The sequence below is a fragment of the Anser anser genome (genome assembly GCF_964211835.1).
Source record: "Anser anser genome assembly, chromosome: Z".
Lineage (NCBI taxonomy): Eukaryota > Metazoa > Chordata > Aves > Anseriformes > Anatidae > Anser > Anser anser.
In genome coordinates this window covers 83,894,462-83,921,336 of record NC_139723.1, presented here as the reverse complement: position 1 = coordinate 83,921,336, position 26,875 = coordinate 83,894,462, and the positions used below count along the sequence as shown (strand labels likewise).

Below are 26,875 nucleotides of genomic sequence, written 5' to 3'. Positions count from 1 at the left end.
AAAGGAAAGGAAAGGAAAGGAAAGGAAAGGAAAGGAAAGGAAAGGAAAGGAAAGGAAAGGAAAGGAAAAGAAAAGAAAAGAAAAGAAAAGAAAAGAAAAGAAAAGAAAAGAAAAGAAAAGAAAAGAAAAGAAAAGAAAAGAAAAGAAAAGAAAAGAAAAGAAAAGAAAAGAAAAGAAAAGAAAAGAAAAGAAAAGAAAAGAAAAGAAAAGAAAAGAAAAGAAAAGAAAAGAAAAGAAAAGAAAAGAAAAGAAAAGAAAAGAAAAGAAAAGAAAAGAAAAGAAAAGAAAAGAAAAGAAAAGAAAAGAAAAGAAAAGAAAAGAAAAGAAAAGAAAAGAAAAGAAAAGAAAAGAAAAGAAAAGAAAAGAAAAGAAAAGAAAAGAAAAGAAAAGAAAAGAAAAGAAAAGAAAGAAGAAAAGAAGAAAGCAACACTTTGAGCACTCATTCAAGTTCATCCCTGTGGAAAATGGCACCCCATCATATGCTTAAGTTTTACTAACTTCAGGATGATGGGAGTAAAAGAATGAAGGATGGGGTGGAGTCATGCATGTAAGAGGTATTTGGAAATAAAGGATATCTTCTGAAACTATATTTTAAGAACACTCTCTGCAAAATAATGTGAACAGAGGGCCTCAGAATGTGTGTTGTTCCAGAGTGAGCTAAACATTCAAAATGAGGACAAAACTCCAGCAGCCTTGAACCAACCTTTCCCCCTTGCTAACATCCTAGAAGGAAGAAATCCAAACAGACCCAGCTTCGAGCTCTTTAAATGGGACCTGCACATCGGCTGAGAAACAAGGACATCAGTCCTCAGCAGGTTTTCAGGAGCCCTAGTTACAGTGGATACTATGCCTTCGAGATCGGTCTGTCCTAACCTTCCTCGTGCTTCCTCTGACAGCTTTACATTTTTCACAGGCTGTGTGCGGGTTGTTTGGCTGTTTCTCTTTCTATTTCCATTGGAAAATGGGAAATAGGAAAACTTGGCCGATCTGGAATAACGGTAGCAGTACAGTCGTTTTTTCTTTCTGAACAAAGGGAAATAGATATTATCTTCTTAATAGTGGGCTCTAACTGCAGAGGAGATGAAGAGGAGAGCCTCAGAGTCAAAGGCAGTTCGAGGAGTTTCATTCTCATTATATCTCAATGGAGTGAAGCAAATAAATTGCGCAAGGAGACATATGGAAGCTCACTACGCAAATGGCCTATTTAAGGCTCTTACTTCCTAATTAGGTCCTGGTGTCAGGAGGTTGGTAACAATTATTCACACATAGATCATTTGGATACAATACAAACTGTTCTAAAACCCAAACCATCATAATGGCGTGCATTAAAAAGAAGCCCTATTTAGCTTGATCTTTTTAGGCTCTTTCACTTAGCACTTGGAATATCAGTTCCTGTGCTACACACATCCTACATTTAACGTCTAACGCTTCAATAACGGGTTTGGAAGGGGAAAAGGAAGCAACAAAACCCTTCACAGCCACAACCCCTTGTTCTTACCTTGTTCACAGATTTCGTCACTGGACTCTGCACAGGGAACCCACACTCTCTTCCCAAATTCTTCATCTGGCTCTGTGGCGTTTCCCAGAGAAAAAAGAAAAGAAAGAATCTTCATTGTGGGCATGACTGTGCAGAAAATGAGTATCCAAAGTTTTGCTCTTTTCAAATTCATTACATCTTTCTGCGTGCCCACCACCCCCTGAGCACACTGTGCTGGGGTTCACCCCCAGCTGCGTCATCCCCGCTCAGTTTTGGAAGGTCCCCCAGGCTTCTCCTTAACCCATGCAGATGGGCAGATTTCTCCTCTGGGTGGCCCAGGCAAACACAGTGGCAATGTGGGGCCATCTCGGCTCTGCCTGGCAGCCACGGGGTGCATCCCAAGCCGTGATGGCTGGGAGTGGAGCCACGGACCCCTAGGACAGCCCGCTTTGGGGAGGCTTGAGAACAGCAGGACAGTGTCCCATGATGCCAACCCATCTGCTTTTTTTAAGAGTTAAAGCAGGGAGCCAAAGCCAAGGATTACCACGTTACAAAACCATTTAAAACAGGATAAGTGGCTGTGATTCAGCATCATGACTGTGGCAAACCCACTCTGCCATGTGCTTCCACACTTCTGGTACAAAAATGAGATCTCCCCTTCTCTTCCTTGCACCTTCTCTCTCCCTTTGTCCACCTCTCAAGCCCTACACACGAAGGTGAAATATTTCACATTTTCACCTGTGGTAATGCAGATCAGAGGGCGTTTGCTTTGCTTTGCTTTTCACTGATTTTGCCCAAGGCATCCTTTTAAGCAGCAGCCTGTGCAAAGATAATAGGTGGCACAATTCTCTGTAACCGGAATCAGCAACAAATCAGCCATCTGCCACTCCAGGGGTCTGAGATTAACCCAGCCACTGGACCGTGACTGCAAAGCATTTGCACATTTAGATTACAGAAATGCGAGGCTACTGGTCCAAAAAAAAATCAGACTGGGAGTGGGGAAGGTGTGGGGAGAAGGGGTGCAAGGCAGCCTTGGAAGAGTCCTCTGGATTAACCCTTCCAGATGCAAGTCATCTCATAACAGCTGCAAGCAAGCAAGGTTTCAGTATAGAGTGTTAAAAGGAAAAGAGGTTTGAAGTAAGCAACTGGAGATTCATGAGATATCACATTTCAGGGAAATACACCCAGAGACACCTCTGGTATAGGGAAAAATAAAGACAACGATGTTCAGCTGCATTGTCACTGCATTGCAATGCTCAGTGGGAGGCTATGGCCAGATGGTTTACCTGGACCATTTGGGAGGAGAAACATTTCTGCCCCCAGATGGACAAGCTCCCTTACAAAAGTCCTCTTACTCCAGAGCACTGCCAAGACACCGAAGAAATAGAAGAGATCTGTGCTCTGAAATATAAAGCTTTAGGAAGGTCTCTTCATTTTCTGTCCTCAGTTTACCTTCCCAAATGACAAACAATACAATGCTACTCCGCGCATGGATGCTGTTGTTCTACATTAACTTTTTGTCCATCCATTTGAGATCCTGTCTATAAATCTGTTAGGTAATTGTTATCTGTTAAGTGGAGTATTAAGGGGTGTAACTGGGTAGGAAATACAAGCTGGTGCACATCTAGAAGTGTGAGCCATGCTTTGCACAGGTGCATGAGGCTTAGGAAAGCTGCCAGGGTCTCCTTTACTCATTTTGATGTCGGCTTTAATCCCCACTCCTGCCATTTGCTTTTGCAGGTTGGCATCCCATGCTGAGGGATCTCAGGTTAAAAAGAGGGGGCTGTACCCACAGAAAGAGGAGCAGAACCAGCCAAAACCATCAGCAAGGGAATTTCAGTCAGGATCCGCATGGTATGTGCCCTGGGTGAGGATGATAGCTTGACTACATGGCTCATCTCACCGAGTCTGAAGAGACAACGGAAAAGCAAACAGCAAGCCCATGTCTGCATACACAAACACGTATTTTTATATATGTACTTTATTCACTAAGACCAGGTGGGATCTGATGGAAGGCGTGCTGACTTTTGCCACGTTTTTTTCACCCACTCCAATGCTTACTTGACAAGCACTGCAAATCCCTCACTTGTGTCAAAGAGCAAGAAGAGGCGACGGCATCTCCTTTGCTCAAAACCAAATCAGGCTGCAGCAACCATGTCAGCAAAGGTCAAAGCACAGCTGAGAGGAGGAACAGAGAGAAACCCATTACTGTAGACATCCTCCCTACAACGCTGGCGAGTGTTACACCAGGAATGAGTGCCTATCCTAGCGGTGTTAGTTTGGGACTGAGCCTGGAGAAGAGGGGTATGAGACAGACGGCTGAATAACAACTTTAAGTCACACCGCGTTCCCCTCCATTTATCACACTGTTTCCAAAAGGCGTTACCTGAGCAGAATCAGGTGCTCCAAAACCAGGCCTACGTGTCCAAAAACAAATTGTGAGGTTTGAAGTGGTTTGGATATGTACTAGGGCAGGATTTTCAGGTGAGGGAGAGGTCACGGAGATCCCACACCTGGGACCATGAACTGGGCCAAGCTAACCACCCCCAAGCTCCCGAGACGTGGCAAGCTAATGAGCCGCTGCCCCTGCTTTGGAAAACCCTCCTTGAACTTGACCTGCTGGCTGTGTCAGTGATGCAGCTGCGGGTAAAACAGAATCTGGACCTGTTTTCAGGCCCGAAGGCAGAAGTTTCTCTTTCCCCAGTCTCCAATTTCTGCAAAGTCAACCTGAAATGTCAGATCCAAATCCCAGCATAAGCCAGAAAGAAATGTGTGGTGGGGGGACAGATCTTTGTGTTCAGTTTCAAATACTGGGCTACTGCAAGAATGCTTGTGCTGGTAACAATTTTAAAATGGTTAAAAAATATATCAAAAAGCTGCCTCCCCCCAAAAATGCTATTTGCATGTATCTTTCCCTAGCTTGTGAATGAAGGGAAGAGGGGAACCAGAGGGCAAAAGGTTTTCTTTCAGATGAAAATCACAGCAAAACTCCAGTCCAGCCCCTGTGAATCAACCAACCTTACAAATTGCTGTCAAAGTTTCAGCCCCGTATGATGATTACTATTTTTTTTTATTTTATTTTTTTTTTCTGCCCAGGCTGATTTGCAGGAGGGGGTTTTTGCAGCAGAAACCCCTGAATGGCATGAAGCAGGGGCCCAGCAGAGCCACCAGGCAGCCTGGAAGCTGCCTCATCCCTCGCCAAATGAGAAGCGCCGGGGAGCAGCAAGGCAGGCGATGCTGCACCTTGCAGAGCTTCGCGTGTCCTACAAGTAACCTTGCATCATGATACAGAGCAGTGAGAGCAGCCTTATGGGTACTGCGAGAGGAGGAGGACAGTGAGGAGGAGGGGAAGGAGTGGCAATGGGAAAACAATCAGAAAACTCCCAGGGAATCAAGTCTTCTCTTCCTCGCTAGGAAAAATACATGAAAATTAAAAATCCCTCTACATAGGGATTGCAGGAGAGGTGGGCAGGAGGGGATTTATTCCTCGTTCTCGGTTACCCGCTTATAATCCTATACATGAGAGCTTGATAATGCACACACCCGGGCTGGAAATGGGGGGATAAATCAGCATTTCTGCCCAGTGCTTGCCACGCTGTGTCCAGCGGCAGTGCTGCTGGGGGTGCTGGGGGCTGCCCAGCTCCCTGCCACCCCCTTGTTCTACCTGGACCTGTGCAAATCCAAGGACAAGGATCCCTAAATCCTGCTGAGGGTGGACTGGGAAGGAAGAGAGTCGTGTTTAAAACGCAAAGGAGGAGGGAGAAAGCTCCTGAAACCGGCTGGCGGCCCCGCGCCGCAGCCATTCTCATTCCCGGCACGTTTCGCCGCTCTAGAGAGCAGCCCTGCTTGGAAATATTAGTGCAGCACAGAGCGCCGGTTTCGAGTCGCTGCAGCTCCTTCTTGGCACCAGTTCAGCTTTTTGTCTTTTCTTCTCCTCCGAGCGCCCAGCGGAGGGAGGAGGAGAGAAAGGATGAAAACAAGGCGCTCCGCTATGCTGCCGCCTGCCTCCCCAGGCCCCCCCGGCATCGCCCTGCGTCCCCAGCCTGCTCCCAACCACCCCGCTCAGCAAACCAAACCTCTTCCCACAGCAGCCCGTTCGTAGCCTCCTTCCCCCCTCCCGCCACCCCTTTTCATCGCTCTCTCCTTTGTGCTCCTCTAAATTTTTCCAGCCAAGCGTTGCAACCTTCCACCCCCCCTTCTTCCTCCTCCACCCCAGCCCTCCCACCTCTTCCATTGGAAAAAAAAAAAAAAAATCGTGCCATGCTTGCCAATGCCTTGGCATCTCTTCATAGCTGCAACAGCAGCAACCCTGAGCACCCCCAGCCCCCCCGGGTGCCTGTGAGCCGGGGGGACCCTGGGCACTCGCGTGCACACCCACGTGAGCATTGGTGGACATTCTCAGTCTGCATCCCTCGACATCGCTTTAAATACAAACTTCCTGCAAGCCTGCCTTTGGCAGCCGAATCCCTCCTCGTGCTCGTGGGGCGGGTGAGAAACAGAGGCAGCATAGCGAGGGAGGGAGGGTGTATTTTTTTAAGCAACCCAAACATGGCACAGAGCTCTTCCACCAACTTCTTCCCAGCCTGCTGTGCTGGCAGCCAGCTGCTGGTTCCAGCCTGGCACCAGCTTCAATTTGTTTTTCTCTGCTCTTAAAAACCCTCCTCCCAAATATTTATCTCTTTCTTTTTTTTTTTTTTCCCCTCTCTTTCTTTTTAATCCTTTCTTCCTCTTAGTGTGCCCACAGGAGGGGCTCCCCCCTGCTCCCACCCACAAATACAAAGCAGCACGTGTGGAAGGAGCAGCAACGGGAGTGAAACATGATGCAACGCTCAATGCACCAAGAGGGAGGGGGGAGAAAAACCCATATGTACACACAACATATGTATGCTCTTCTCCGAGGAAGAAGGAGGGAGGGCAAGATGCCCTGCAAGCAGGCAGAGCCACCCTCATACGTGCCAGGATGAGAAAGTGCCAGCCCCTCTCCATGGGGTAGGTTTGGTGGGGGGATCAAAATGTGTTTTCCCTATGGGAAAGGACCCAGCAGAGCCAACTTTCAGCCAGCAACGTGACTCCAGTTAAACCAGAGTTTGAAACACCGATGTGCACATGATGAGTATAACATGGTGTAAAGGGCACCTCATCTGGTGCCCGGAGGAATGAGAGATTTGGGGAGAAAATCACAGTAATGATGTTACTGATGCTGCAGGGAGGGGAGAAGATGCACTGAGGATTTCAGCACAGCAAAAGTGATGGCAGGAACGCATCAAGCTGCAGGTCAGACTGGAGATCCGAAGCAGAGTATGGCCCTGCAAGCAGTCAGTACTGTTGGGGGGCTTTTGATGAGCCTGGCTGGGCTCCCTTGTCCACTGAGGCACATCAGAGGTGGCTCCTTGGAAGCTGGGGCAGAAGGAGGGCACTGTGGCAGATGGGCATGAGCTGCATCCCAGTCCCGATGCCTCCACTCCCCACGGCACTGAGACCTTTGGGAGGTGCAGAAAAGCATCCGGCTGCTTCTCCCCGACCACTCTCTGGCCACCTGGGGGAACAGCAGAGGAACCCGCTCGAAAGCAGGGTCTCGGAGACAGACAGACAGACAGCATGCTCGGGGTGGTACAGACAAAACATCAGTGTCCTGAGCAGCTGCCTATTATGTATCTTGGCAAAATCTCGCCTGGCGGTGGATGAAGCAGAAATCACAGGCTGGAATCGTAAACCCGTCAGTTGGTCTGACTTTTGCTTCCCTGGCCTGTACATCTGATGCAGCAGGAAAGCGGAGGGCTGGTGGCACCCTGTCCCTCCCAGGAGCCACACACAGGAGCTGAGCCTTCAGCCGCTGCCAGCTACGTGGGGAGCAGCTGAAGGGCAGGCACTGGAGGGGACGGAAAACAAGCAGGCACCTCACTGTGCCATACTCATTAAGGCACACGTGTGGGCGCATACTTAGAGCCCGTCCCCATGCCCTTAGGAGCATCTCCACCACTGGGACCTGTCCCCTGTGCGGGACTGCACGTTGGAGCTTTCTCCAGCACGGCTGGTGCTTGCTGGGTTGGATGGAGCACTGCCCAGAGAAGGCCACCAGATGCCTTCCTTTGAGCTGTGGCTTCACTATCTGAGGCCTTTTGCACAAGGATCTCGCCCAGCACTGGCAATGGCTCATCCCAACATCTGCTTCCAAACAGAGCTATCATCAATCCAAATCCCCTGCCAGTAAACTCACTGGATGATTTTCTCTCTCTGCTGTTCCTCAGGATTAGGGTGGGTGTCTGCCCCTCCCTCCAGCCCTGAGGACTCAGTGCTGGTGTCTGGCAAGGCAGACGAGTCCCTGATGTGCCTCCGTGGCGAAGGAGACCCTGGGACCTCAGTCAGAGGCCACCACAGAGAAGATCCCTGCCTCGAGGTATCTGCAGCTCATTGAAGGGACTCCCAGATAGAGGCACTTTCCGATCCTTTGAGTGGAAAGGCACTATAAATAAAAGATATTACAGACTAACAAGTTCTCAGCTGCAAACCGGAGTGGGAAAGAATATTTTAGCATCCTCTTTCTAGGCACATTAACTATTGGCAGACGCGATCATTCGGGTCTTCAGAGCTGAAAACTTCACACAGCATGCAGCATGTCGAGTCCACACACTCCATCTCCGGTTTCAACAGCTCTAAAATCTACACTGACCTACGTTACACATCCCGTGCACAGACAGCATCCAAACACCTTGTCACTTCAGGGTTAAGGCAGAAAACATACACTCTGTGGTGATCTTTTCCAGGATAAACTGGGGGCCACTGCTGCTGTAAGCTCACAATAGATGGTGCCTAAGCATTTTTATCAACTGGCTTCTAATGCTTTCCTTCCCAGAGTGAGCAAGCACTTTGTATCAATCTGGCTTGCTTTAGTGCAGTGACCCAGTGCTGTGCTCCGCTGCGGAAAGTTCAGGTCCCAGCTGTGGGGCTAAACTCTTGCTGACACTGTGCTGATTTCTCTGCCTCTGTCACCCACGCTGCCAGGGAGGGGGGTGTTGGTTTTTCCAGGCTGAGAAAGAGAGAAAAAAAAATATCTGCAAAATGCAGAGAAGATGAGACAAAGGAGAAGGGGGAGAAAGCGACGCCGACATGCGCTGTTAGGTTGAGGACAGGAAATCCTTTGGACAGCACGGGGCACTTCATTTCTTTCTTCTTTTTCTTTCTCCTGCCAAGGCGAAGATCTCGCTGGAGAGGCAATTAAAATGTTACGGGCAAGGAAAAGCATCCGCTTTTAGGATGCCTTGAAGAACTTTTGTGTGTGCACAAGCGCACAGGGAGACGTGCACGGGGGAGAAATCGCTATTAGTGATGGGTGAACTACAAAAGGTTCGGTGGTTTGTTAGGGATAAGGATCCTCACATGCAGATGCTTATCTAAAGCCCTCAGTCTTCAGAGCAGGACTGGAAATGTCTTAAGAACAGACCCTTCTTGCATGATTCCCAGTATCTCTCAGAGCAGTCGCTCATGCCAAAAATACCATGAAAACAGCTTTTTTTTTTCTCCTTCTTCTTTTATGCAGTGTTTTGGCTCTTCTGCTTCTGGTTCCAAGCAAAACCGAAAACCGCAAAGTCTTTGACTTTGGTTGAACTGCACTTATTTAATTTCAAGCCATCCTGGTTCTCATGACTGCACACAAACGAGGGAAATAAGGAAAAATGATCCTGTAATTCCATGGAAAACTGCCTGAAAGCTGGCAATAAAATGAGCTGGCTTTCCTAAGAGAGAACTACAAGCCTTGGTTTCCCTGAAGTAGAGTACTTATATATCTGTAAGCTGGCTATTCTGGCCACAGATAACATGCAAGATCTCAGCACTCCCAATTCAAATGAGCCTGTTAGCCTTGGGTGGCTATTAGTCAGTAAATACTATTGAATCAATAAACAAAATAAGGACTTTGAAGAGAGTCTTACTTCCCCAACCAATCTCAAAACTCATCAAATCTGCATTGGCCATAATTTGACAGAGAATGAAGAAAGAAAACAGTTTGAACATGATACGGTGCTCTCCAGTTTTCTTAAATCAAAGTGTAAAAAGTAAAATAGCCCAGGGATGGTGCTGTTGGGATGAAAGACGTATGTTTTGCTTAAGGCCTCTGGTTGTTGTAGGGCTGGTTTTAATCTTTGGCTGGATTTACATCAGGGTATCTCAAGTAATGTTGCTCAATGTGTAAGGTAGATCAGAATCAGGCCAATATGTTTTTAAGGATGCTGCCAGCTATCCTATGTCCCTGGACTATTCACCCTGGGAAGGATAAAAGCACACCCATTCACTGCATGTATAGCAAGGAATGAATGTTTTGTCTACTGAAGACCAGGGGATGTTCTTGCTAAATGGTTCCTTTTAGTCTTCTATTTTTTCTGCTTTTGCTATTATTTATTAATTACTCAAGCTGTGGTTTTCAGCCAAGTGGTTTGTAGACCAAGACTAGGGTCTTTAGACGGTACAAACTGGGATAACAATTCACGTCAGCAGAAGGATGGACAAAGTCAGAGGAGATGTGACCACCAGTTTATAGCACGAAGCCTTCCAAAACAAGGGCTTGGCCTTCCCTTCAGCACAGTGCATACCATCTGAGTATCTTCTCACTGCAGTTTCAGCACTTCTTGTGCAAAACCAAGAGAGATAGGAGAGGCCCAAGTCCCCGTTTGTGTGTATCGGGAGCAGCTCTGTTGCACGCTGAGTGCTGAGCTCTTTGCAAAATCTATGCATCGCGTCCTGCTAAGAGCGGGAGGATGCTGATCATTTTTTTTTGTCAAAGCTTGGCTCCTCTTTTGCTTCTTAGTTTAGCTGGTGGGAGGAAGGGATGGATTTAAATTTTGGCTTGAAGGAAAGAAAGTAAAAAAAATCTGGACCCTCTCAAGAGTTGAGAAATCCGGCCCTGAGTTTTTTGAAAAAGTGACCCAATCTGTCTAGTCATTACCCTTTTCTCTGCCTGTTACTAACACAGAGATTGATATTTCCTTGCAGGAAACGTTGGCGAGGAATCGGGGTTCCCATTCACTTGTGCTGTTTACTGCTCCCATGGGACCCCAGGTTTCAGCGACGACTGAGCAGACCGCTCTGCAGGTGCATGGTTTATGCGCCAAAATGGGCTGTAAATCAGAGCAGAGGAAGAAAGGACTGTAACAGTGCTTGTTTGTAGAAGCAACCACTGGAAAGGGATGCTGACCATGTTCATTTTACAGGTCTGATCTCCTAAACCTGCCCTTCCTCACTCTGCTCCCGCGGGATTGACTCCCAGGTTGGAAATCTAAGGAGCATACCAATAATTTGCCAGAGATTACACACATGGTGAACTTGTCCCTGATCTCCATTATTGGTTTTCAAAACCAGGAATTCTCATACCCTTTTGGACAGATGGCTGGTCCTATTACTTCTTATGTTAGATTTCCCATTGAGGCTGAAAGCAAATCCACGTTCAAGCTGAAAGTAAACAACCTGCAAATTCAAAAAGCATTAACTCTAACTGCCAAAGCATTTGCTGCGTATGCCGCAGATGTCAAATAGACAGTTTCCCACAGCACTGAGCCTAGACACATAGCTAAGTTACACAGCAAAACCTTCCACCCAGCCTGAAAAACCATCCTGTGCAAAACTCACTCCCTTTGCTGGCATTGTAGGGCTGGAGCCTCAGCTGGAGTGAATTAATGGTGTTGCCCTGATTTGAATAGAGCTATGCCAATTTATACCAGATGAGGATTTCACCCTTTGGAGGACGAGTGGGAAATGGCTACCCGCTACTATTTATTTCCTTTTTTTAACACTGTGATATGCGAAAAAAAATATAAGGTGGTGTATTTTAAAGAGTGAAGAGCACTAACTAAGGATCTCCTTTTCTGTGTCCATGATTAATTTCTAAAGGAACCTATCACAGATCTTGGTCCTATAGGATCAAGCTTTACAGAAAAATATATACAAACAACACGATATATAAATACAAACTACTGAAGTTACACAACTTATTTTGATTCCCGATGCCTCACAAAATGCCAACAAAAAGTTAACTGGGAACCCAAGCACGAAATTGCTGTGGGGTTGCAGGAAACTCAGAAAGTGATAAGGACTGAATAAGGCGGTCTCTTGTTCCCAGCCAGAGCTGAATGAAGAGGACAAAAACATGAAACCAAACCACATAAACAAAAAAACCCTACCCATATACTCTGAAATGCTCTGAACATTAGTACATTAGTATCATGGTGTGCTTCTCAGCTGTAAAGATGTGCAAATTTGTTCTTCCGATGTATTTTGGTGTAAACCCTGAACAGAATCCTAGTTCTGCATACCAGAATTCATTCCATTTACATCAGTGCAACCTCATGGTGTAAATTTAGGAAAGGTCACCCAAATTAGGCCTATGTTTTATTCTTTAGCATAGGAGGCCTGGTTCTCACACTCAGACGTGCCCTGATTTTCCCCAAAGTAAACTGGAGGTCAAATATTGCACCAATAGAAATGACAGGAGATTTTTAAGGTGAGGATAATGGGAAGTCAGATGGCTAAACTGTTTAACTTAAAGCCTCTAGACTGATGGGTCTCATCACAAATTTCACCTACTCCTTCCCCAGCCATCCTTGTTTTCCCTTTACTCATCAGTGTAAGCTGGCAATTAGTAATATTTTGCCTGTTTATAGAACCTTCCATCTGAGGATCTAGAAACACTTAGTAAACATTAATGAACTAAGCTTCTTAGCACCCCCTGCGAGACCGATACCGCTATCTCCTTCGTGCAGACTGGGGAAGAGGTGAAGCTTTGCCGTGGGTTGGAGCTGGGCAGCAGCAGAGCTGGGAACAGGCTCTGGACCCTGAACCCAATGCTCCCCTGTGCTTTCAGCTCAAATACACAGCTCAAATACATACGTCCTTGGGTGTGGAGACGTGTCGGGCAATTTGCAATGCTGGTAATTATCTCTGGGGTCTGCCAGTGTGCACTGCTTTGCGGCAGGCTGGAAACACAGGGTTGAGGTTGCCCCCATGCAGAGGACTCAGGTCCCACTTCCTCACTGACAAAAACAGAGCAGAGATGCCATCCATCCTCACCTGAAATAACCACTCACAAATAACACCCTCTACAAAATACGATATCCCCCTGAACAAGGGGGAAAATTGGGAATGTGCTTGTCTTGACTCATTTTTTAATAATATCACCAGTCCTGGACAAAACAACACAAAGGTCCCTGAGGGTTCCTTTATTTTTATTTGCATTTTTAATTGTCCTTACCTTTTTATTGCGTAGAGGAAAGACAAAATGTTCAGTCCTGCTTGCGAGTCACAATGACAGAGGGAAATTTAGAGCACTTCAACGAAAATCTGAAGGTTTTGCTTTCAAGACTATGAGGAATGCTTAGATCCTAGACAAGCCTTAGGACAAGATAGGCATTGACCAGACATGGTTTTGCTGTTATTGTTGATTTTTTTTTTTTTTTTCTCCAAAGCACAGTCTCATTGATTTAAGAGCAGCTGATGTCTGGTACCTATTTGAAGCATATTTCCACATAGTCCTTCTCCAACTGCATAGCAATCGGACAATTTCCATGATGATTCTTCTGTCTAAAAATACACATTTCCCCCCTCTTCAATTTATCACTGAGCCAGTCAGCTTGTTTATTGTTGAAGTTTTGCCCATTTAATAGTGCACTTAGGAAAGCTTAATACAAACATCGACCAATTCATCGCTGTCACAAAAAGAAAAGCCTTAGAAATCATTCATCTAAGCAGGAGTCAAGAGCAAGAGTCTCTTATTTAGAGATCAGTCAATAAGAAACAATGTTAGAGAAGCTATTCTAAGCATACCAGATTTTAAAAATAAATAAATAAATCTTTTCTTCACAGAGAGAAACTGAGGAGAACAACAAACAAACTGTTCGGTTTTGCTTTCAAAATTTGCTGGTGAACTTAAATCCCAGAAATGGGGCATTGCAGAAGAGACAGGCATTTGACATATTCAGAGTGTTGATTTGTGAACTATTAGCAGATTGCTATTTGCCTAAAAATATGTATTTGAAATTCCTTTCTAAAAACTCTTCTTGATCTCTTCCCAATTCACGAGCTGTTAAATGTCTGTTCGACACGGCAATGTTTGTCTCCTGAACAGAGGGACATTACAATCCCTAGAAGCAGGTTTCCAGTGGGAATATTAAAGGCACTATTCAGGAATATTCTCCAGAATTTGCAGCCTCCACAAACACTCCGCCTCAAAAACATGTTTGCTGGAATATTTGTCAAGAGCAAACATGACAGGATGGTGGGAGAAAGTGTACAAAGTCTAACCAAGCTTATAAAAAACCAGCAGCTAATGAATACTTGTGGAAAATGTCTTACGGTATTTCCTCAGCTGCAGATGCTAATTAGGAGAGCCTATAAAGCTAAAACTCTTTTGCTGTCTACCTCCTCGTCTGCTCCAGAACTGAAAGCCACTTCCATGGGTCTCTTTATGACGCTCATCCCCTTTACATCTGCTGGATCCAGAAGCAGCTATTTCAACTTTTGTGTGCATATCAAATGGGTGAGGTATGAGCAACTGGACAGAGGCCCAGAAACTCATTTCACATAAGCTGCTTGATGGCTAACAGCTTTTCACCGTCTCTGAGAAAAAAATAAAAAGACCTACAACAGGTTTGAGCGTATATGTAGATTGGTGAATATGTCTCACTGCCCAGCACTGGATGACAGAATAACAGTCTGGCTGAGGCTGGCAGGGACCTCTGGGTCCCTCTGGTCCAACCCCTGCTCAAGCAGGGCCACCAAGCAGGGTGCCCAGGACCACATCCAGGAGACTTCTGAAGATCTCCGAGGAGGTGACTCCACAGCCTCTGGGCAGCCTGTGCCAGGGCTCGGTCATGAGAGGGTTACACAGTATCACGGATGCTCCCTTCAGGACCCTTCCTTCAGTGACAAAACAGCTTTTGGATGGGGTCTTCTTCCATAATCAAGCACAGTAGGTGCCCAAAGAAACACAGCAAGCTCTTACTGCTACAGGATATCAACCCAAAAGCACATGGCCAGGGAAGGGAGGAGGACTGCAAGAAAAGCCAGTGGGCATCCTCAAGTCTACGTCTGAGTGCTCGAGGATGGTGAATTACTGATGTTCAGCCAAGCCAAAATCATCTCTTACTGAGTGCTAATACTGCTTAAACAAACAAACAAAAACAAAACAAAACAAAAAAAAAAAACCAAGACGTTGAGATCCAGTGTTGATCCAGTGTTTTTAGTTGACACCAAGGAAGCATTTGTAATGCATGGTGCTGAGACACAGCTGGAGGCTGAAGTGAACTTGTCCATTTGAAAAAAAAACACATGTTGGGAGACAGTTAGCTCTTCTCCCACGAGCTACATTTTACAAACTCTGGGTCAAAATCCACTTCTAAAGTGACGCTTAAACTCATTGGGACTACTGTGGACCTCCTCTGCCACACTGCTGTTGGCAAAGTAAGACAGGCTGGGCTGTGGTCAGCCAGGCTGAATTTGTACCTGGGCTCCTCAAAATGCTATTGCAACACCGAGGCTCACCAGCATATCTTGAAACTCACCACCATACTTGTTTTCCAGTAATGCCTGACACTTCTTTTTCACCTGACTAATACTGAGACCCCCGGTAAGTTTTCAGAGTGGGAGTTTCCTGAAAATGATGTTCGCTCTGCTGTGCATGCAACCAGCTCACTAAATGACTAGATAGAGTTGTTCTCCTTACTTTAAAGAAAATGCAAATCCTACTTCACTTCAAATATGCTTTTATTTCACAAATTCCACCTATTAGCTGAGTACATCATTCCTCATGTTTCTCTCTCCTCAAAGGTAAGGGAAAGCGATGGACCATTCCAAATTTTTACACACCGTCCTCTCCAGTCATGCATTGGTAGAGATGATACTGTATAATGCATGACTTACCTGCAAAGACATCGGAGGAGTAATGAAATAAGCAGATGCTCCGTCAGCAGGCTTTTAAAACATTGGTATTGCAATCTGAGATGCAGCCAGCCATTACATGCATATGCCTTTTATTTATGGAGCTGATAAAGGCTCTGTGTCAGACAGTCACATCGCCTTTTTACTTTAAGCCTTTCCCCACTTTAAAGAAAGTTGCTGCCTGATTATTTTATTCTCATTCAAGCCCTAGATTTGGGAGGAAAAGCACAATTTACCTCCTGACTCATCTATTAAAAACAGAGGTCTAAAAAACACATTTTCATCCAAGCCAACCACCAGGGACTCCCTATAGTGTTTCCTCTCCTCCTAACACTGATGATGCCTGAAATAGGTGGATCTCACTAGGGTTACCTATTTCACTCCACTGGCTAGGCAGGGAGCTCAGGACAACCTTCCCAGCTGGGTGCCAGGCGGCATGGGCACCTGCCACCGTAAATGTCCATGCCACCAGCGTTGTACATGTTCACCCCCATGCAATTTCAATTTTGAATACTCTTCTATCGTAAGTATTGTTCTGGGCAATTTCATGACAGCACCAAACACATTTTCCCCCAAACTCCATTCCAAACATCAATGTGCTCAAAAAAAAAAAAAAAAAAAAAAACCAAAAAAAACCAGGGAGAAAGGCTGGCATGAATCAAAGGGAAGAATGGTGTTAACATTAACAGCCATCAGATGAGAAGCACTTTGCAATATAAATAAAATAGCGTTGCTCAGCTGCTCTAGGAGCTAAGTTCTGAAGTCACCGAGTTGCACAGCTGTAGCTCAAGGGAGAATTTCGGTTCATGCTGAATGCTGTGTTTGATCACTGGTACATCACCCAGAGGTTCACAGTAGAACAGATGATGGGACACAGAAAAGCTCTTCTTCCTACCACGGCCAAGGAAGCTGCTGCTTGCTGACTGACAGCTCCCCAGCCAGCTTATGTGCATCTAATTACCGAGCCACAACCCAAATCAAAATGCCCCGTTGCAGCTGGTGTCTCACTTAATCCATTCATAACACAAGCTAATTAGCATTGATGGTTTTGGGCAAGTTTATTCCAAATGTGGTCAAGTCCCAGGCTTTCAGCTTAGTTGCTAGGACCCATTGAGGATCCTGGGAGAGGCTGTGTTTCTGCCCAGAAGGCATTTTCTGCTCTGCTGATGGAGAGGCTTAAGAGTGGGGTCAGGGGAAGATGCTGCACTCGGCTGGAATGAACACCGTCTACAAGCGCTGCTGCTGAGCTGCTCTTGCTGCTGTGCCCTGCCATCCTCCTCCATACGGAGGAGTCCATAATCAAGGCACTTCATAGTTTTCCTCCTGTCTGAATTTATATACTGTGATTGAGAAAAATAAAAAATAAAAAATGAAAAATAAAAAAAAGGAAAGGGGGAGAAGTGAAGGAACAATTCCGTACTTTATATTATTCTTTGAGAGCAGAGCTGAGAAAAGAAGACAGTTACCAGAGCTTTGCATTTCCTTTTCAACCTATGGGATTAGGAGATGAGAGCAGGTGCTAATGGGAATTTTGCCCATGGCAGAAAATCAGGATCCTAAATCTTCCGTGCTGGAAATCACAACCCCCTCTAGCAATGACCTGTAATGGCCTCACTTGGAAATTGGTGATATAAGGAATTGTCACTTGGCAGAAAACCTACTTTATGCTCCTTCAGTGCTCCCCAATTTCAGTTTAATTTGTAACAGGATGCAAGTGTAAATGAACTGACAACAGAGCTATCAGCTATTCTGTTGGTAACACTTGGAGCAATAGTTTCGATTTGACTAGACACAGCTGTCCACTGCATGTAACGACCTTTAGCCCCGTCCTTGGCGAAATTCAATTCTCTCCATGTCTGACTCTGTCCGTGGGGACTTGTGTAGCGGAGCTGCCAGAATAATCAGCGCATTGCTTAATGACAGGCACTCCAACGAGCAACGCGATTGTGCACTGTCAGAAACGGAGCCCCCAGCCCCGGGGAGGGGGTCCCCTGGCTATTCAGAAGGAAATAAAGCACTTCTAGAGGGGCAGATGCGGCTGCGCGCGGCCGCCGGCGCTACACAAGCGTCACCGACGTGCTCGGCTCCGCGTGCACGTATGTAAACATACAGTTTGCTCGTGTGTTTGTCAACAAAAATGCATTTTGATTAGATTTGGCTCTAAAAAGGGCTGGTTTCTGCTGCTGGGCTGCGCTGCACCACTGCAAAATGTAATCTGCATTTCCCTAAGTCTAAACACGCTTACATCCCGTATGGTGATGCTTACACGGCCATCCAAATGTACGTCATCTAACATGTGTGTGTGTGTACAGATATACACACTTCCTGTCTGTTTATTACATTGACCACCGTAACAAGGAAGATGTTTAGACTGCAAGCAGCAGGAAAAATAGAATTTTCCCAACTTTATGGCTATTATTTATGAAAACTTCTTTCTGTTCTAGTGGGTGTCTCTCTGGCAGCATCGCCGCGCGATGAACAGGGACAAGCTGATCATCCCGGCTTCCTTATTTCCAGCCGGACAATTTGGCAGCCCAAGAGCTTTGCTCTTTATCTTCTGCCCTGAAATTAATTTGGGTCCAAAAGTGCCGACATCCTTTTGTGCATTGGAGATCACTGGGGGGATGCAGTCCTTTGGCTCGCAGTGCTACAACAGCTGCTGGTGGGAGACTGCAAGGGGTTAGACCCCAGTGAGAGGGGAGGATGCCTTGGAGACAGGTTTTCTCTCCTTTTAGCAACTGGGAGCGGGTGTGCCCTGCTCCACAGTGGTGCCATGAGGGGGACATGCGGGCCAGGTGCCAGTGATGGGGAGGGAGGGATGTGGTGAGGTGAGGCCAAGCCAGCCCTCCTACTCTCCTCCTCCCTTGGCCAAGCTGCTACACCTGCCCCACAAGCCCCCGGGGAGTTCTCCATGCAGCCTTTGCTATTTTTACTTTGGCAGCAACGTGGGCCCAGCTCTGCAGAAGAGTCGTGTTCAGTTATTATTCTGAGCCGCTGCCAGCATTTTCTTGAGAAACATAAGTGAGAAATGGGGAATGGTGATCTTGAACAGCTCATAACTCAGTCAGAATGGAGGGGAGTTTCATGTGAGAAGGGAAAGGCATGTCTTCAGCCGCAGAGCTTTTGTCCCTGCCAAAATTCAAAGGCTCCTTTTCAAACAATGGAGATATTACAGCTTTGTTTACAAAAAAATAAAAAAATAAAGAGGTCATGAGAACCTTTGATAATGGAAAATGTTAGGAACATAAAAATACTCATCTTCATAGGCAAGAAAACAAGGTGGTCTCCAAAACTGGGAAAGTGTTTTACACAGGAGCACGTTAAATAACCCACCCATGGGAGTCACTGCCACTGCCCTGCCACACACATCCCACTGACTGCTCCTGCAGCTTATTCAGGAGGAGGACAAACAACACCGACCGTTTCTGTTTCTCCCCAAATAAATTCATCTCATGGCTTTGCTCACAGTTTGGCCCAGTTCTCACCGTATTGCTTCTTCCTCCCCATCCCTCTAGGATAACTCTGACACCCAGACACAGCCCTGAATCACTCCTCTCCGGCTCCCTCCTTCACCTCCCTGTTGCTTTGTGCTGCCGGTTTGCCCTCTTCCGAGCCCACATTTATACTCTCCCTTCTCTCTTTTCCATCATTGCCCTCACTCTGGTTTTCTGTTTTTCACCCATAACTTTGGATGGGTCCATATACCTGCAGAAATGTGCACAGCTAATAAACATTTTTATTCTCTCCTCGCTCTCCAAATGTCTGAATAATTCAGCAGCCAGTATTTTAGGCTGGCTGCTTGGTATCAACAATCTAATAGTATCAACTCTTCAGCTAGCTCAGAAGAATATAGCACCTTGCTGCGAACTTGTATGAAGCACCACCAGAGTGTCATGCAAGGGCAAGCTCAGCATAGCTTGTCTGAGTGCTTGGCAGAGATGTTATTCCTGCTCTTGAATGCCTACTCCTTTCTGCTTACTAAAGTCAAGACAGTCTTGGTTCAAAATCCTCAATTAGTAATGCAGAAATAAGGCAAACGGAGAGATCCAGAAGATACCCATCCTGGTTTCCAGCGAGAAGGCAACATGAAGACAACTGAAAACATGTATTTTCTTCCATATATGCAAAATTCTAATTTCCTTATTTGATAACCATGTATTTTCCCCTCTTCAACTAAACCCAAAGAGATAAAAGAGAAAATAACAAGAAACTGCAAAATAACTAAATGTTAAGGGAAAATAAATAAAACTCCTCATGAACAATCTCTCTTTTTGTGCTCTGCTATCAATTCCATTATGAAGCTGAAAATATTGTACTTCTGTAGGACCGACTAGAACAACAAACATATAGAACAAATAGAAAGTCCCTCAGCAACTGAGAAAATGTATTTTCTACAGTCCTGAGAACAAGAACATTAAACTGATCCTTAGATAAATAAATCCTTCCTAGAATAGGTTGTTGGAACAAGCTAAATAATACTAAAACTGGAAGGTATTTACCATCATGCTGAGATGGGTGGGCATTCCCCCAGCACTCCTGCCAATCTCAGTGGCCTAAAACCCCCCTGGCAAGTCCATGAATGTGCAACCATACAGAGCACTGTGTGCAAAGCAAAAAAAAAAGGGTTCTCAAAAACATGATAAACATGGCACACCCGAATCTGGGTTCTGTAGGCAGGTGTTGCTGGCCCCCATCACTACAGCAAAGGTAGCAAGCAGGGAAAAGTAATGCTATTTTTCTGAATAAATAAATAAATAGATGGATAGCAGAGGAAGGATGGAGCTCTGCTGCAGTGAGAGCAAAGAAGCCTTTCCCTGGTGATGTGGCAAAGGTAGCTCTGCTCCTCTCTGGCTACCCGTCCCCAGCAGGGCTGCCCTCCACCATCATCCAGCCCCTTCCTTCAGCCCTGACTCTGACTCCTCAGGTATGGAAAGGATTGGTGGCCACCGTGACAACTGTGCTGCCTGGGGTAAGCAGGGAACAGGAGGAAGCCTCCCTACTCTTCTTGTTCACTGAAAGCCCATGCCTCCAGCTACCGTTTTTCAGGAATGCCTTTCCCATCCTTGAAAGCTGGAAACCTGCACTCGTTTGCTCACAGACGGGGAACTCTGCCAGCAGCCTCACAACCTGCAGATTTTGATTGCATTAATTTGTTCTGAAGCAGGTTTTCCTCTCGAGCCTGGAGTAGAAGGCAATTAATTAAGACCCATTTCCTCCACCCCCCCCCCCCCCCCATCAGATTAAAACAAATTAAATGGCAGCAGTAGGACAGCCTGGCCTGGGACAGGGATTTTTGGAGAAGCAGGGCTTTCTCTCTCCTCTGTATGGGGAGCTGGCCATGTTAACCTTGCTCAATGGAGCTTGGATTGTCTCTAACAGGTGCCCTACGTGTTAGTCCACAGCACTGAAAGTCCCCCTGCCACTTCCCAGGCACAGGAGCCCAACTGCAAACCAAGGTGAAGAAATGCGCTTTCTGCCCAGCCACTTCCATTACCGCTAATGCACACCCTGCTGGGAATTGACTGAAAACAGCACCACGTACAGAAAAGCTCCTCCTTAACCATCATGTGACACCATGCTAAGGAGGCAAAACCCACCAGTGCCCTTCTGAGCCCACTCTCTTCCTTGCTGGTGAGGTATGGGACAGAGGAAGCCTCTGGGCAGTCCTTTCGGATGCCACGTCCTCCTGCCACAAAGCCTCACTGGCCCAGTGAGACAGTCACAGCTGAGCAGGTGGGCTGAGGAATTTCTGGAAAACTAGCAATGGGCAACTCCACCAGTTCAGTAAGAGCACCAAAGGCACTTCATGTTTGAGCTACTCTTTGCAGAGGGTTAGAAGAAAGAAAGAATCCACCTCTTCCACCACCATTTTCTGTTGTGTTCTCTATAATTCCCAGATATTGAACCAAAGGTCCTCTATCTCCTTATCCTCTTCCCTGCCCGAGTCTCCAGTCCTGCCCAGGTTGAAGACCATAGTGATACTTCAACTCAAACACATCACACAGCTTCCAAATACTTGATGTGTTACCTGGAAATTAGACTCAGTTCTCACAGCAGCAGCTTAACCTGCTTGAACCGGAGACTGGAGGAAATCCTCTGGGAATGCCTACTGCTCCAGAAGCACCATGCTAAGCCAAGGAAGCATGTTTAGGACCAGCCCCCAGAGCCTTTACCCCAGTGGTGTTGCCGATGTCTGCACTGCCACTGGACTTCACCCTCGGGGAAGGCGCCGTGGTAGGGGAATGCTGCTCCTCTGTTCCCACTGCAACTTTACAGCAAGAGATGGAAAAGTGAAAACAACAACAACAACAAAAGATTCTCCTTCTAATTGAAAACACGGTACAAGCTTAATGGTCTTTGAAGTGTGTGTGTGTTTTGTGGGGGAAGGGGGAGGAACGGATCGCTGTAACCAACAACACCCCAAAGGACTATAAATCAAACAGCATACAGCTGGTGGTATCAAATATAACTCCTTTCGCAGTACATCAAAAAGCTTTAATTAACAACTAATTTATTCAAGTGGAAAAAAAAATATTCCCTTGCACCAAATAATTGTATTATAACTTGGGGACCAGTATGTGTATTTTCCCCCTCTCTAAAGCATGACAGGAGAGGAAATTGAGCCTTTAGAGAACAGCTAAGTAGAAAAATGGATCAAAGATTCAGAGGGCTTCTTGATTGGCTTTTCGAGTCAGCAGAGACCAAAACAGCCCGTTTAATGAAAAAAGCCACGCGGCAAAGTCTGTTTGCTCTAGGACCTACTTTTAATAAAACTGCATGTAAAGATAAATGGCAGCAGCCTCAGCCAGGCACGGTGCAGAGAGGTGTTGCACGAACCTCCCCGTGCAGCAGTGTCCAACCTGCCCCATGCCCCATGTGTGCCTGCCACGGACGGGTTCCATTGTGCAGGCTGCAGAGCAGGCTCCAAGCATTGCAGTGCTCTCTGTGCAGTGCCAAATGTCAGCTGCTATCTCCAACGGTGCTTGCTTGGGGCCGAAACCAGACCTGGATGCAACATGTGGAAGGCTGGGCTGCTGCTGTGCCACTGCCCTGGGACACCTCCTCACCTGCTGCAAGCAGAAGTCAAGAATGGGAGGGATGGGATGCTCCTTTGGGATGCTCCTTTTTTATTATTATTATTCGTCCAGAGCACTGTGCTAGCGACGACTACCTAATCTCTGGTGGGGTAAGGTAAGTGCCATTAGCCTGCTCTAATGGCTAATGAAACCGAAGCCGAGTAAGTAGTTTACTGGTCGTCTCGTCTTCGGGGCCCCATCAGGCACGTTTTACTGTTCCTCCGAGTGCACTGAAGTTCCCCATTAATGCTGCCATTGATTACAGTGTACAATCTTCGGGGCAGGGACTGTGAGTTTCTTTTCATTTGCTTAATGAAAAGCATACTGCCTTTTAATTCCTCTGGCTTCACTTGCCTAGGCGCTGGGTGGGAGCCCCAAAGGCAGCGCAGAGGGGTGCAGCTGCAGGCTTGTTGAGGCTGATACAGAAGACCTGGGGCAGTGGCTTCAAAGCTTTTCTGTGGGCTTAGCCCCCTCGCCGTGGCCATGCCTGTGTGGCAGTGGTTTGCTGCTGCGTGCAGTGCTCCTCTGAAACTTCTGCGAGGATGTGCAAAGCCTGATCAGGTCGGGAGAGGACTGATTGTCAGTAGAAAGGGTTGCAAAGAAAGCATTGGGTTTGCTACTGTGAGCACCAAACCAACAGTGCAACACATAAGCACTGTCCAGCTCAGAGGACATTAATAATGGCAGACTGATAAACTGGTTATTTGAACTGTAGGATATAATCGTTGAGTACAGCATTCATCTGCACGTATCTGGCATCACACTGCGGGAATATCTTGGAAGGTAGGAAAGATTTGTTTTGCCTGATGTTGTGATAGCTTTATACTGTTTGACCTCAAAACTAATAATAATGTTCAATAAATTCACAATAATTTATAAAGAACACTCAGAAAAGATAAAGTACCTAAAAAGTGATTAGCTTAAGTCTTTTCACTGTATTTCAAACATACAGGTATATGCTAAAATGTCTTTACTGTGCAGATTTGGCAGGTGACTTTCACAACTGATGTTCAAACTTCTAAGTCACGACCTAAAGCTTTTGCACTTGTAAAACTGTGAAAAAGATCTGTATTAGTACTGCAGACAGAGGTCATTAAGTCCTTGCTTGATTAGTTTAATTTGGTAGCCGATACCCCTGAACATCAAGTCCATGAGCGGAATAGCTGTCAACACAAAACTAAGCATATCCCATTCCTCACCTCCCTGCAATCAAGAATTATGCCATTAAACACTTGAATATGCTAGATGTATTTCCCAGCACAGTTCCCAGTCATTCATATGGATCAACACTGCTTAAGAAAAGGGAGTGGATCGATGGTCAGACACCCACCTGGGCTCACGTCCTGACTCTCCCAGAGACTACAAACATGAACAACACTTCTTTTGAATTCTCATGGATGAAACAAAGACATTCATCTCTACGTGAAATTCAATGGGCTGCAATGCTCAGGTTCCTTTGGGCATTACAAATTATGAAAAAATTATAATTTTCCAAGAAGAATCTTCCTACTTGCTTCCATCAATAATCAATTTAAGCCTAGCACATAAAATCTGACAACTGTATGCTGGGCTTAAGTATCTTTTATTGTTGACTGTAAATTGTCTACCTCCTTAGAAATCTAGTTACAGAATATAAATATACTCGAGAAATGTCTCCTTGAAATTAAGTGAAAAAACAGCACGCAATAGTAAGACCCAAGCTAAAAGAAAACTTGCTAGCATATGGAAGTCTTTTGTATTATTATTATTGTGAAAACCAAGCGCTAAATTCGTGTTCCCCCAACAAGGGGAACCCGCTTCCTTTCTAGCCAGCTGGGCATACAGCGAAATGAATTCCTGCAAAAAACTGCTGCAAGTGGAAAGCGTGTGCATTGTCTGAGGACTGCACAGCCGAGCTGGGAGATTGCAGTCAAGAGTTTAAGGATGATGCTGAGCTGCTCTTAGCTGGAGGCTGGCTGGGGTCACTGGCGAGCCGTCGCCCTTTCCCCCAGTATCAATGAGAAAGGCCATGAAGACATCTCCAAAATAATATTCCCCCTCATGGGCAGGAGCTGGGGTGCTGGGGGAGGCTGCAGAAGTTTCCCAAGCCAGCAATATTGATAATGTAGAGCAATTAGAGTATGATTTAATCACAGTTTGAAAAGAGGAGATAAACACATTGAAAAGCAGACGGACCTTTCCACCACCACATGCCTTCTCATGGCCACTGAGCATTTTCTCTGTGCACAAAGAGCATTTCCTCCTGCCTCCTGGCCCACTTGAGGCCATCAGAGGTTGCCACAAGGAGATGCTCAGGAGGGGCCCCAGAAATGAGGGCATATTTCAAACTGGAGAGGCTCTAAACATGGCAGCATCCTTAATTTTTCCATCACCCTTTTGCGTTTCCCACCCTCCTTCCATTTTCTGTTTGCTTCCACTTCCCTTTCTTACCCCCAAACAACAAAAGCTCAATGGTAATGCAAATGCAGCTCTCCGTTTAAAATCTGAGCCAAGAAGGCAGTGTGTCACCCATATTTATGAGCTCTAAATGGCTTTTATCAAAGTGAGGTTGCACTAAATCACCCTGAAGCTGTCATAAATACAAATGACTCGACATAGTCTGCAACAAGCCTTCGGGGGGAAAATTATATGATCTGCTGTTGCAGTTACGGTATATCACAGAGCGAGCTCATATATTTCCACTGGCAAGGTAACCTGATCCTTGAAAGGACACTAATAGGTGAAAGGGGGGACACGAGAAATAGTGAATCAAGCGGTGTGTGCCCATGTGTGTGCATGCACCTCAGAGCTAACCCCAGGTTCCTCTCCTGGATGGAAGAAGTCCTTGAGGCTTGGGTTGGGAGGTTTTCCCTGGCTGTCTAAATGCAGCACGGAAGCTGCTAGCCATGGAAGGAAGATCCAGGGGGTGAACCAGGGTATTTCCGACTTTAAAAGATTCATGTGAAGGCATGAAAATTATAAAGATATGAACCACTGGACCACTCCAAGCAAATTAAAGGAGCCATTCCTCCATCTCAGCTGGTGAAGCCCAGGATTGTAGCAAAGTCTGCAACAGGATAAAAGGAAACCCTTATAAAGGGTGCATGAACTGGGCAGTAGAGAAAAAACAGCATGAGCTAAGATAACAAGTACTAATTAGTTTTCTTCATTAACCTCTCCTCTATATATTAAGTGCTGTTTATACATGCACATGTGCAGACACAAACACAGAAACACACGGGCATATGTAAAAGAGGAAGAATCGTGATGAGATACCATGTAATCCATATAGGATAGTGGCAGTAATTTGTAGGAGCATCCAGAGTTGGAGTTCTGGCTGGTCCATCGTGCACAGTTCCCAGCTGGCTCCCTGCGGACAGCCTTGCACGATTTGACATGAGCGTGTAAGCTTGCATTCAACAGCCCTTCCTACAGTCACGCTATGCTGTTGCATCAGCTTACATACAAAATAAGTCAAATCCAATGAGCATTATTTCATTTTTTTATATCTGGGATGAAGACAGTGTCTGCTTGGCAAACCATTACAATGATAAGTCAGTTTGGTTTTGCTATCTCTAACGTAATAGAGGCAATATGCCAATTTCAGCAATCCAGGTCGGATGTGGGCATTCATAATGGTACCCTTCTTGGAGAATGAGGTCTCTAACATTAAATTATGTATTTTAATTAAAAGCTGAACTTAGAGAGCTTGAGCTACTAAACTTGATTTTCAACAGCCATGAGCCTGGTGGGAAGCAAGTAGCCAGCGCTGGCATTTTCCATTGTTGAGCTGTTCACTGTCACCCTGCTCAGAAAACCTGCTTGCTTCAGAGCTGAAAAAACAGCCCAACAAAGATGCACACTTGTGTGATTTACCAAAAGCACACCAAAGAGGAGGATAAGAGATCCAGAAATCCCGTGCTGAACTCCTTCTGCTGTGATGCTTCCCCCAGGTAGATCATCTCATGCAGGCGTCAGGGGAAAGACAGGCTGCTCTGAAGCTGGGAGACAGGGGTTATCAGCTGTGTCCTATCTACTGGGAAGCCTGCAGTCAGATGGGAAAAGCCTGAGAAGTGTGTGAGCTAACCACATCGCCTGAACTAGCTCACTGTGTTTCAGAAAGGAACTTCACCATCTTCCACACAGCTGGTCTCCTGGCACGAGCTAGCACTGCTCACATGCATGGGTACAGGAGGGAAAAAAGACACAAGGCATTCTTGCAACACTTTGAGGTGGTGGCAGGCTGACCCATGCTGACAGGTCAAGCACAAGGCTCACCATCTGAGCAACAGCACCTGGAAGCCGTCCAGCTGTCTGTCCGATGTGATTAAAAGCAAAATATGAAATGCTTCAGAAGAGGGAGAAATGGGATAGCAGGTCTGGGTTGCATAACATCATGCATTTGTGTAACCAGTCTAAACAG

General features: G+C 46.0%; 1 protein-coding gene across 7 annotated transcripts in view; it reads right to left on the bottom strand.

Moving 5' to 3' along the window:
- SETBP1 (SET binding protein 1) overlaps positions 1-26,875 on the bottom strand; it is a 261,023-nt gene that overhangs the window by 140,909 nt on the left and 93,239 nt on the right. For all 7 annotated transcript variants that reach the window (XM_083818164.1, XM_083818159.1, XM_083818160.1 and 4 more), the window contains one exon: positions 1,499-1,570. In XM_083818164.1, the coding sequence (XP_083674290.1) occupies positions 1,499-1,570 (72 nt within the window). The remainder of the gene's footprint in view (positions 1-1,498; positions 1,571-26,875) is intronic.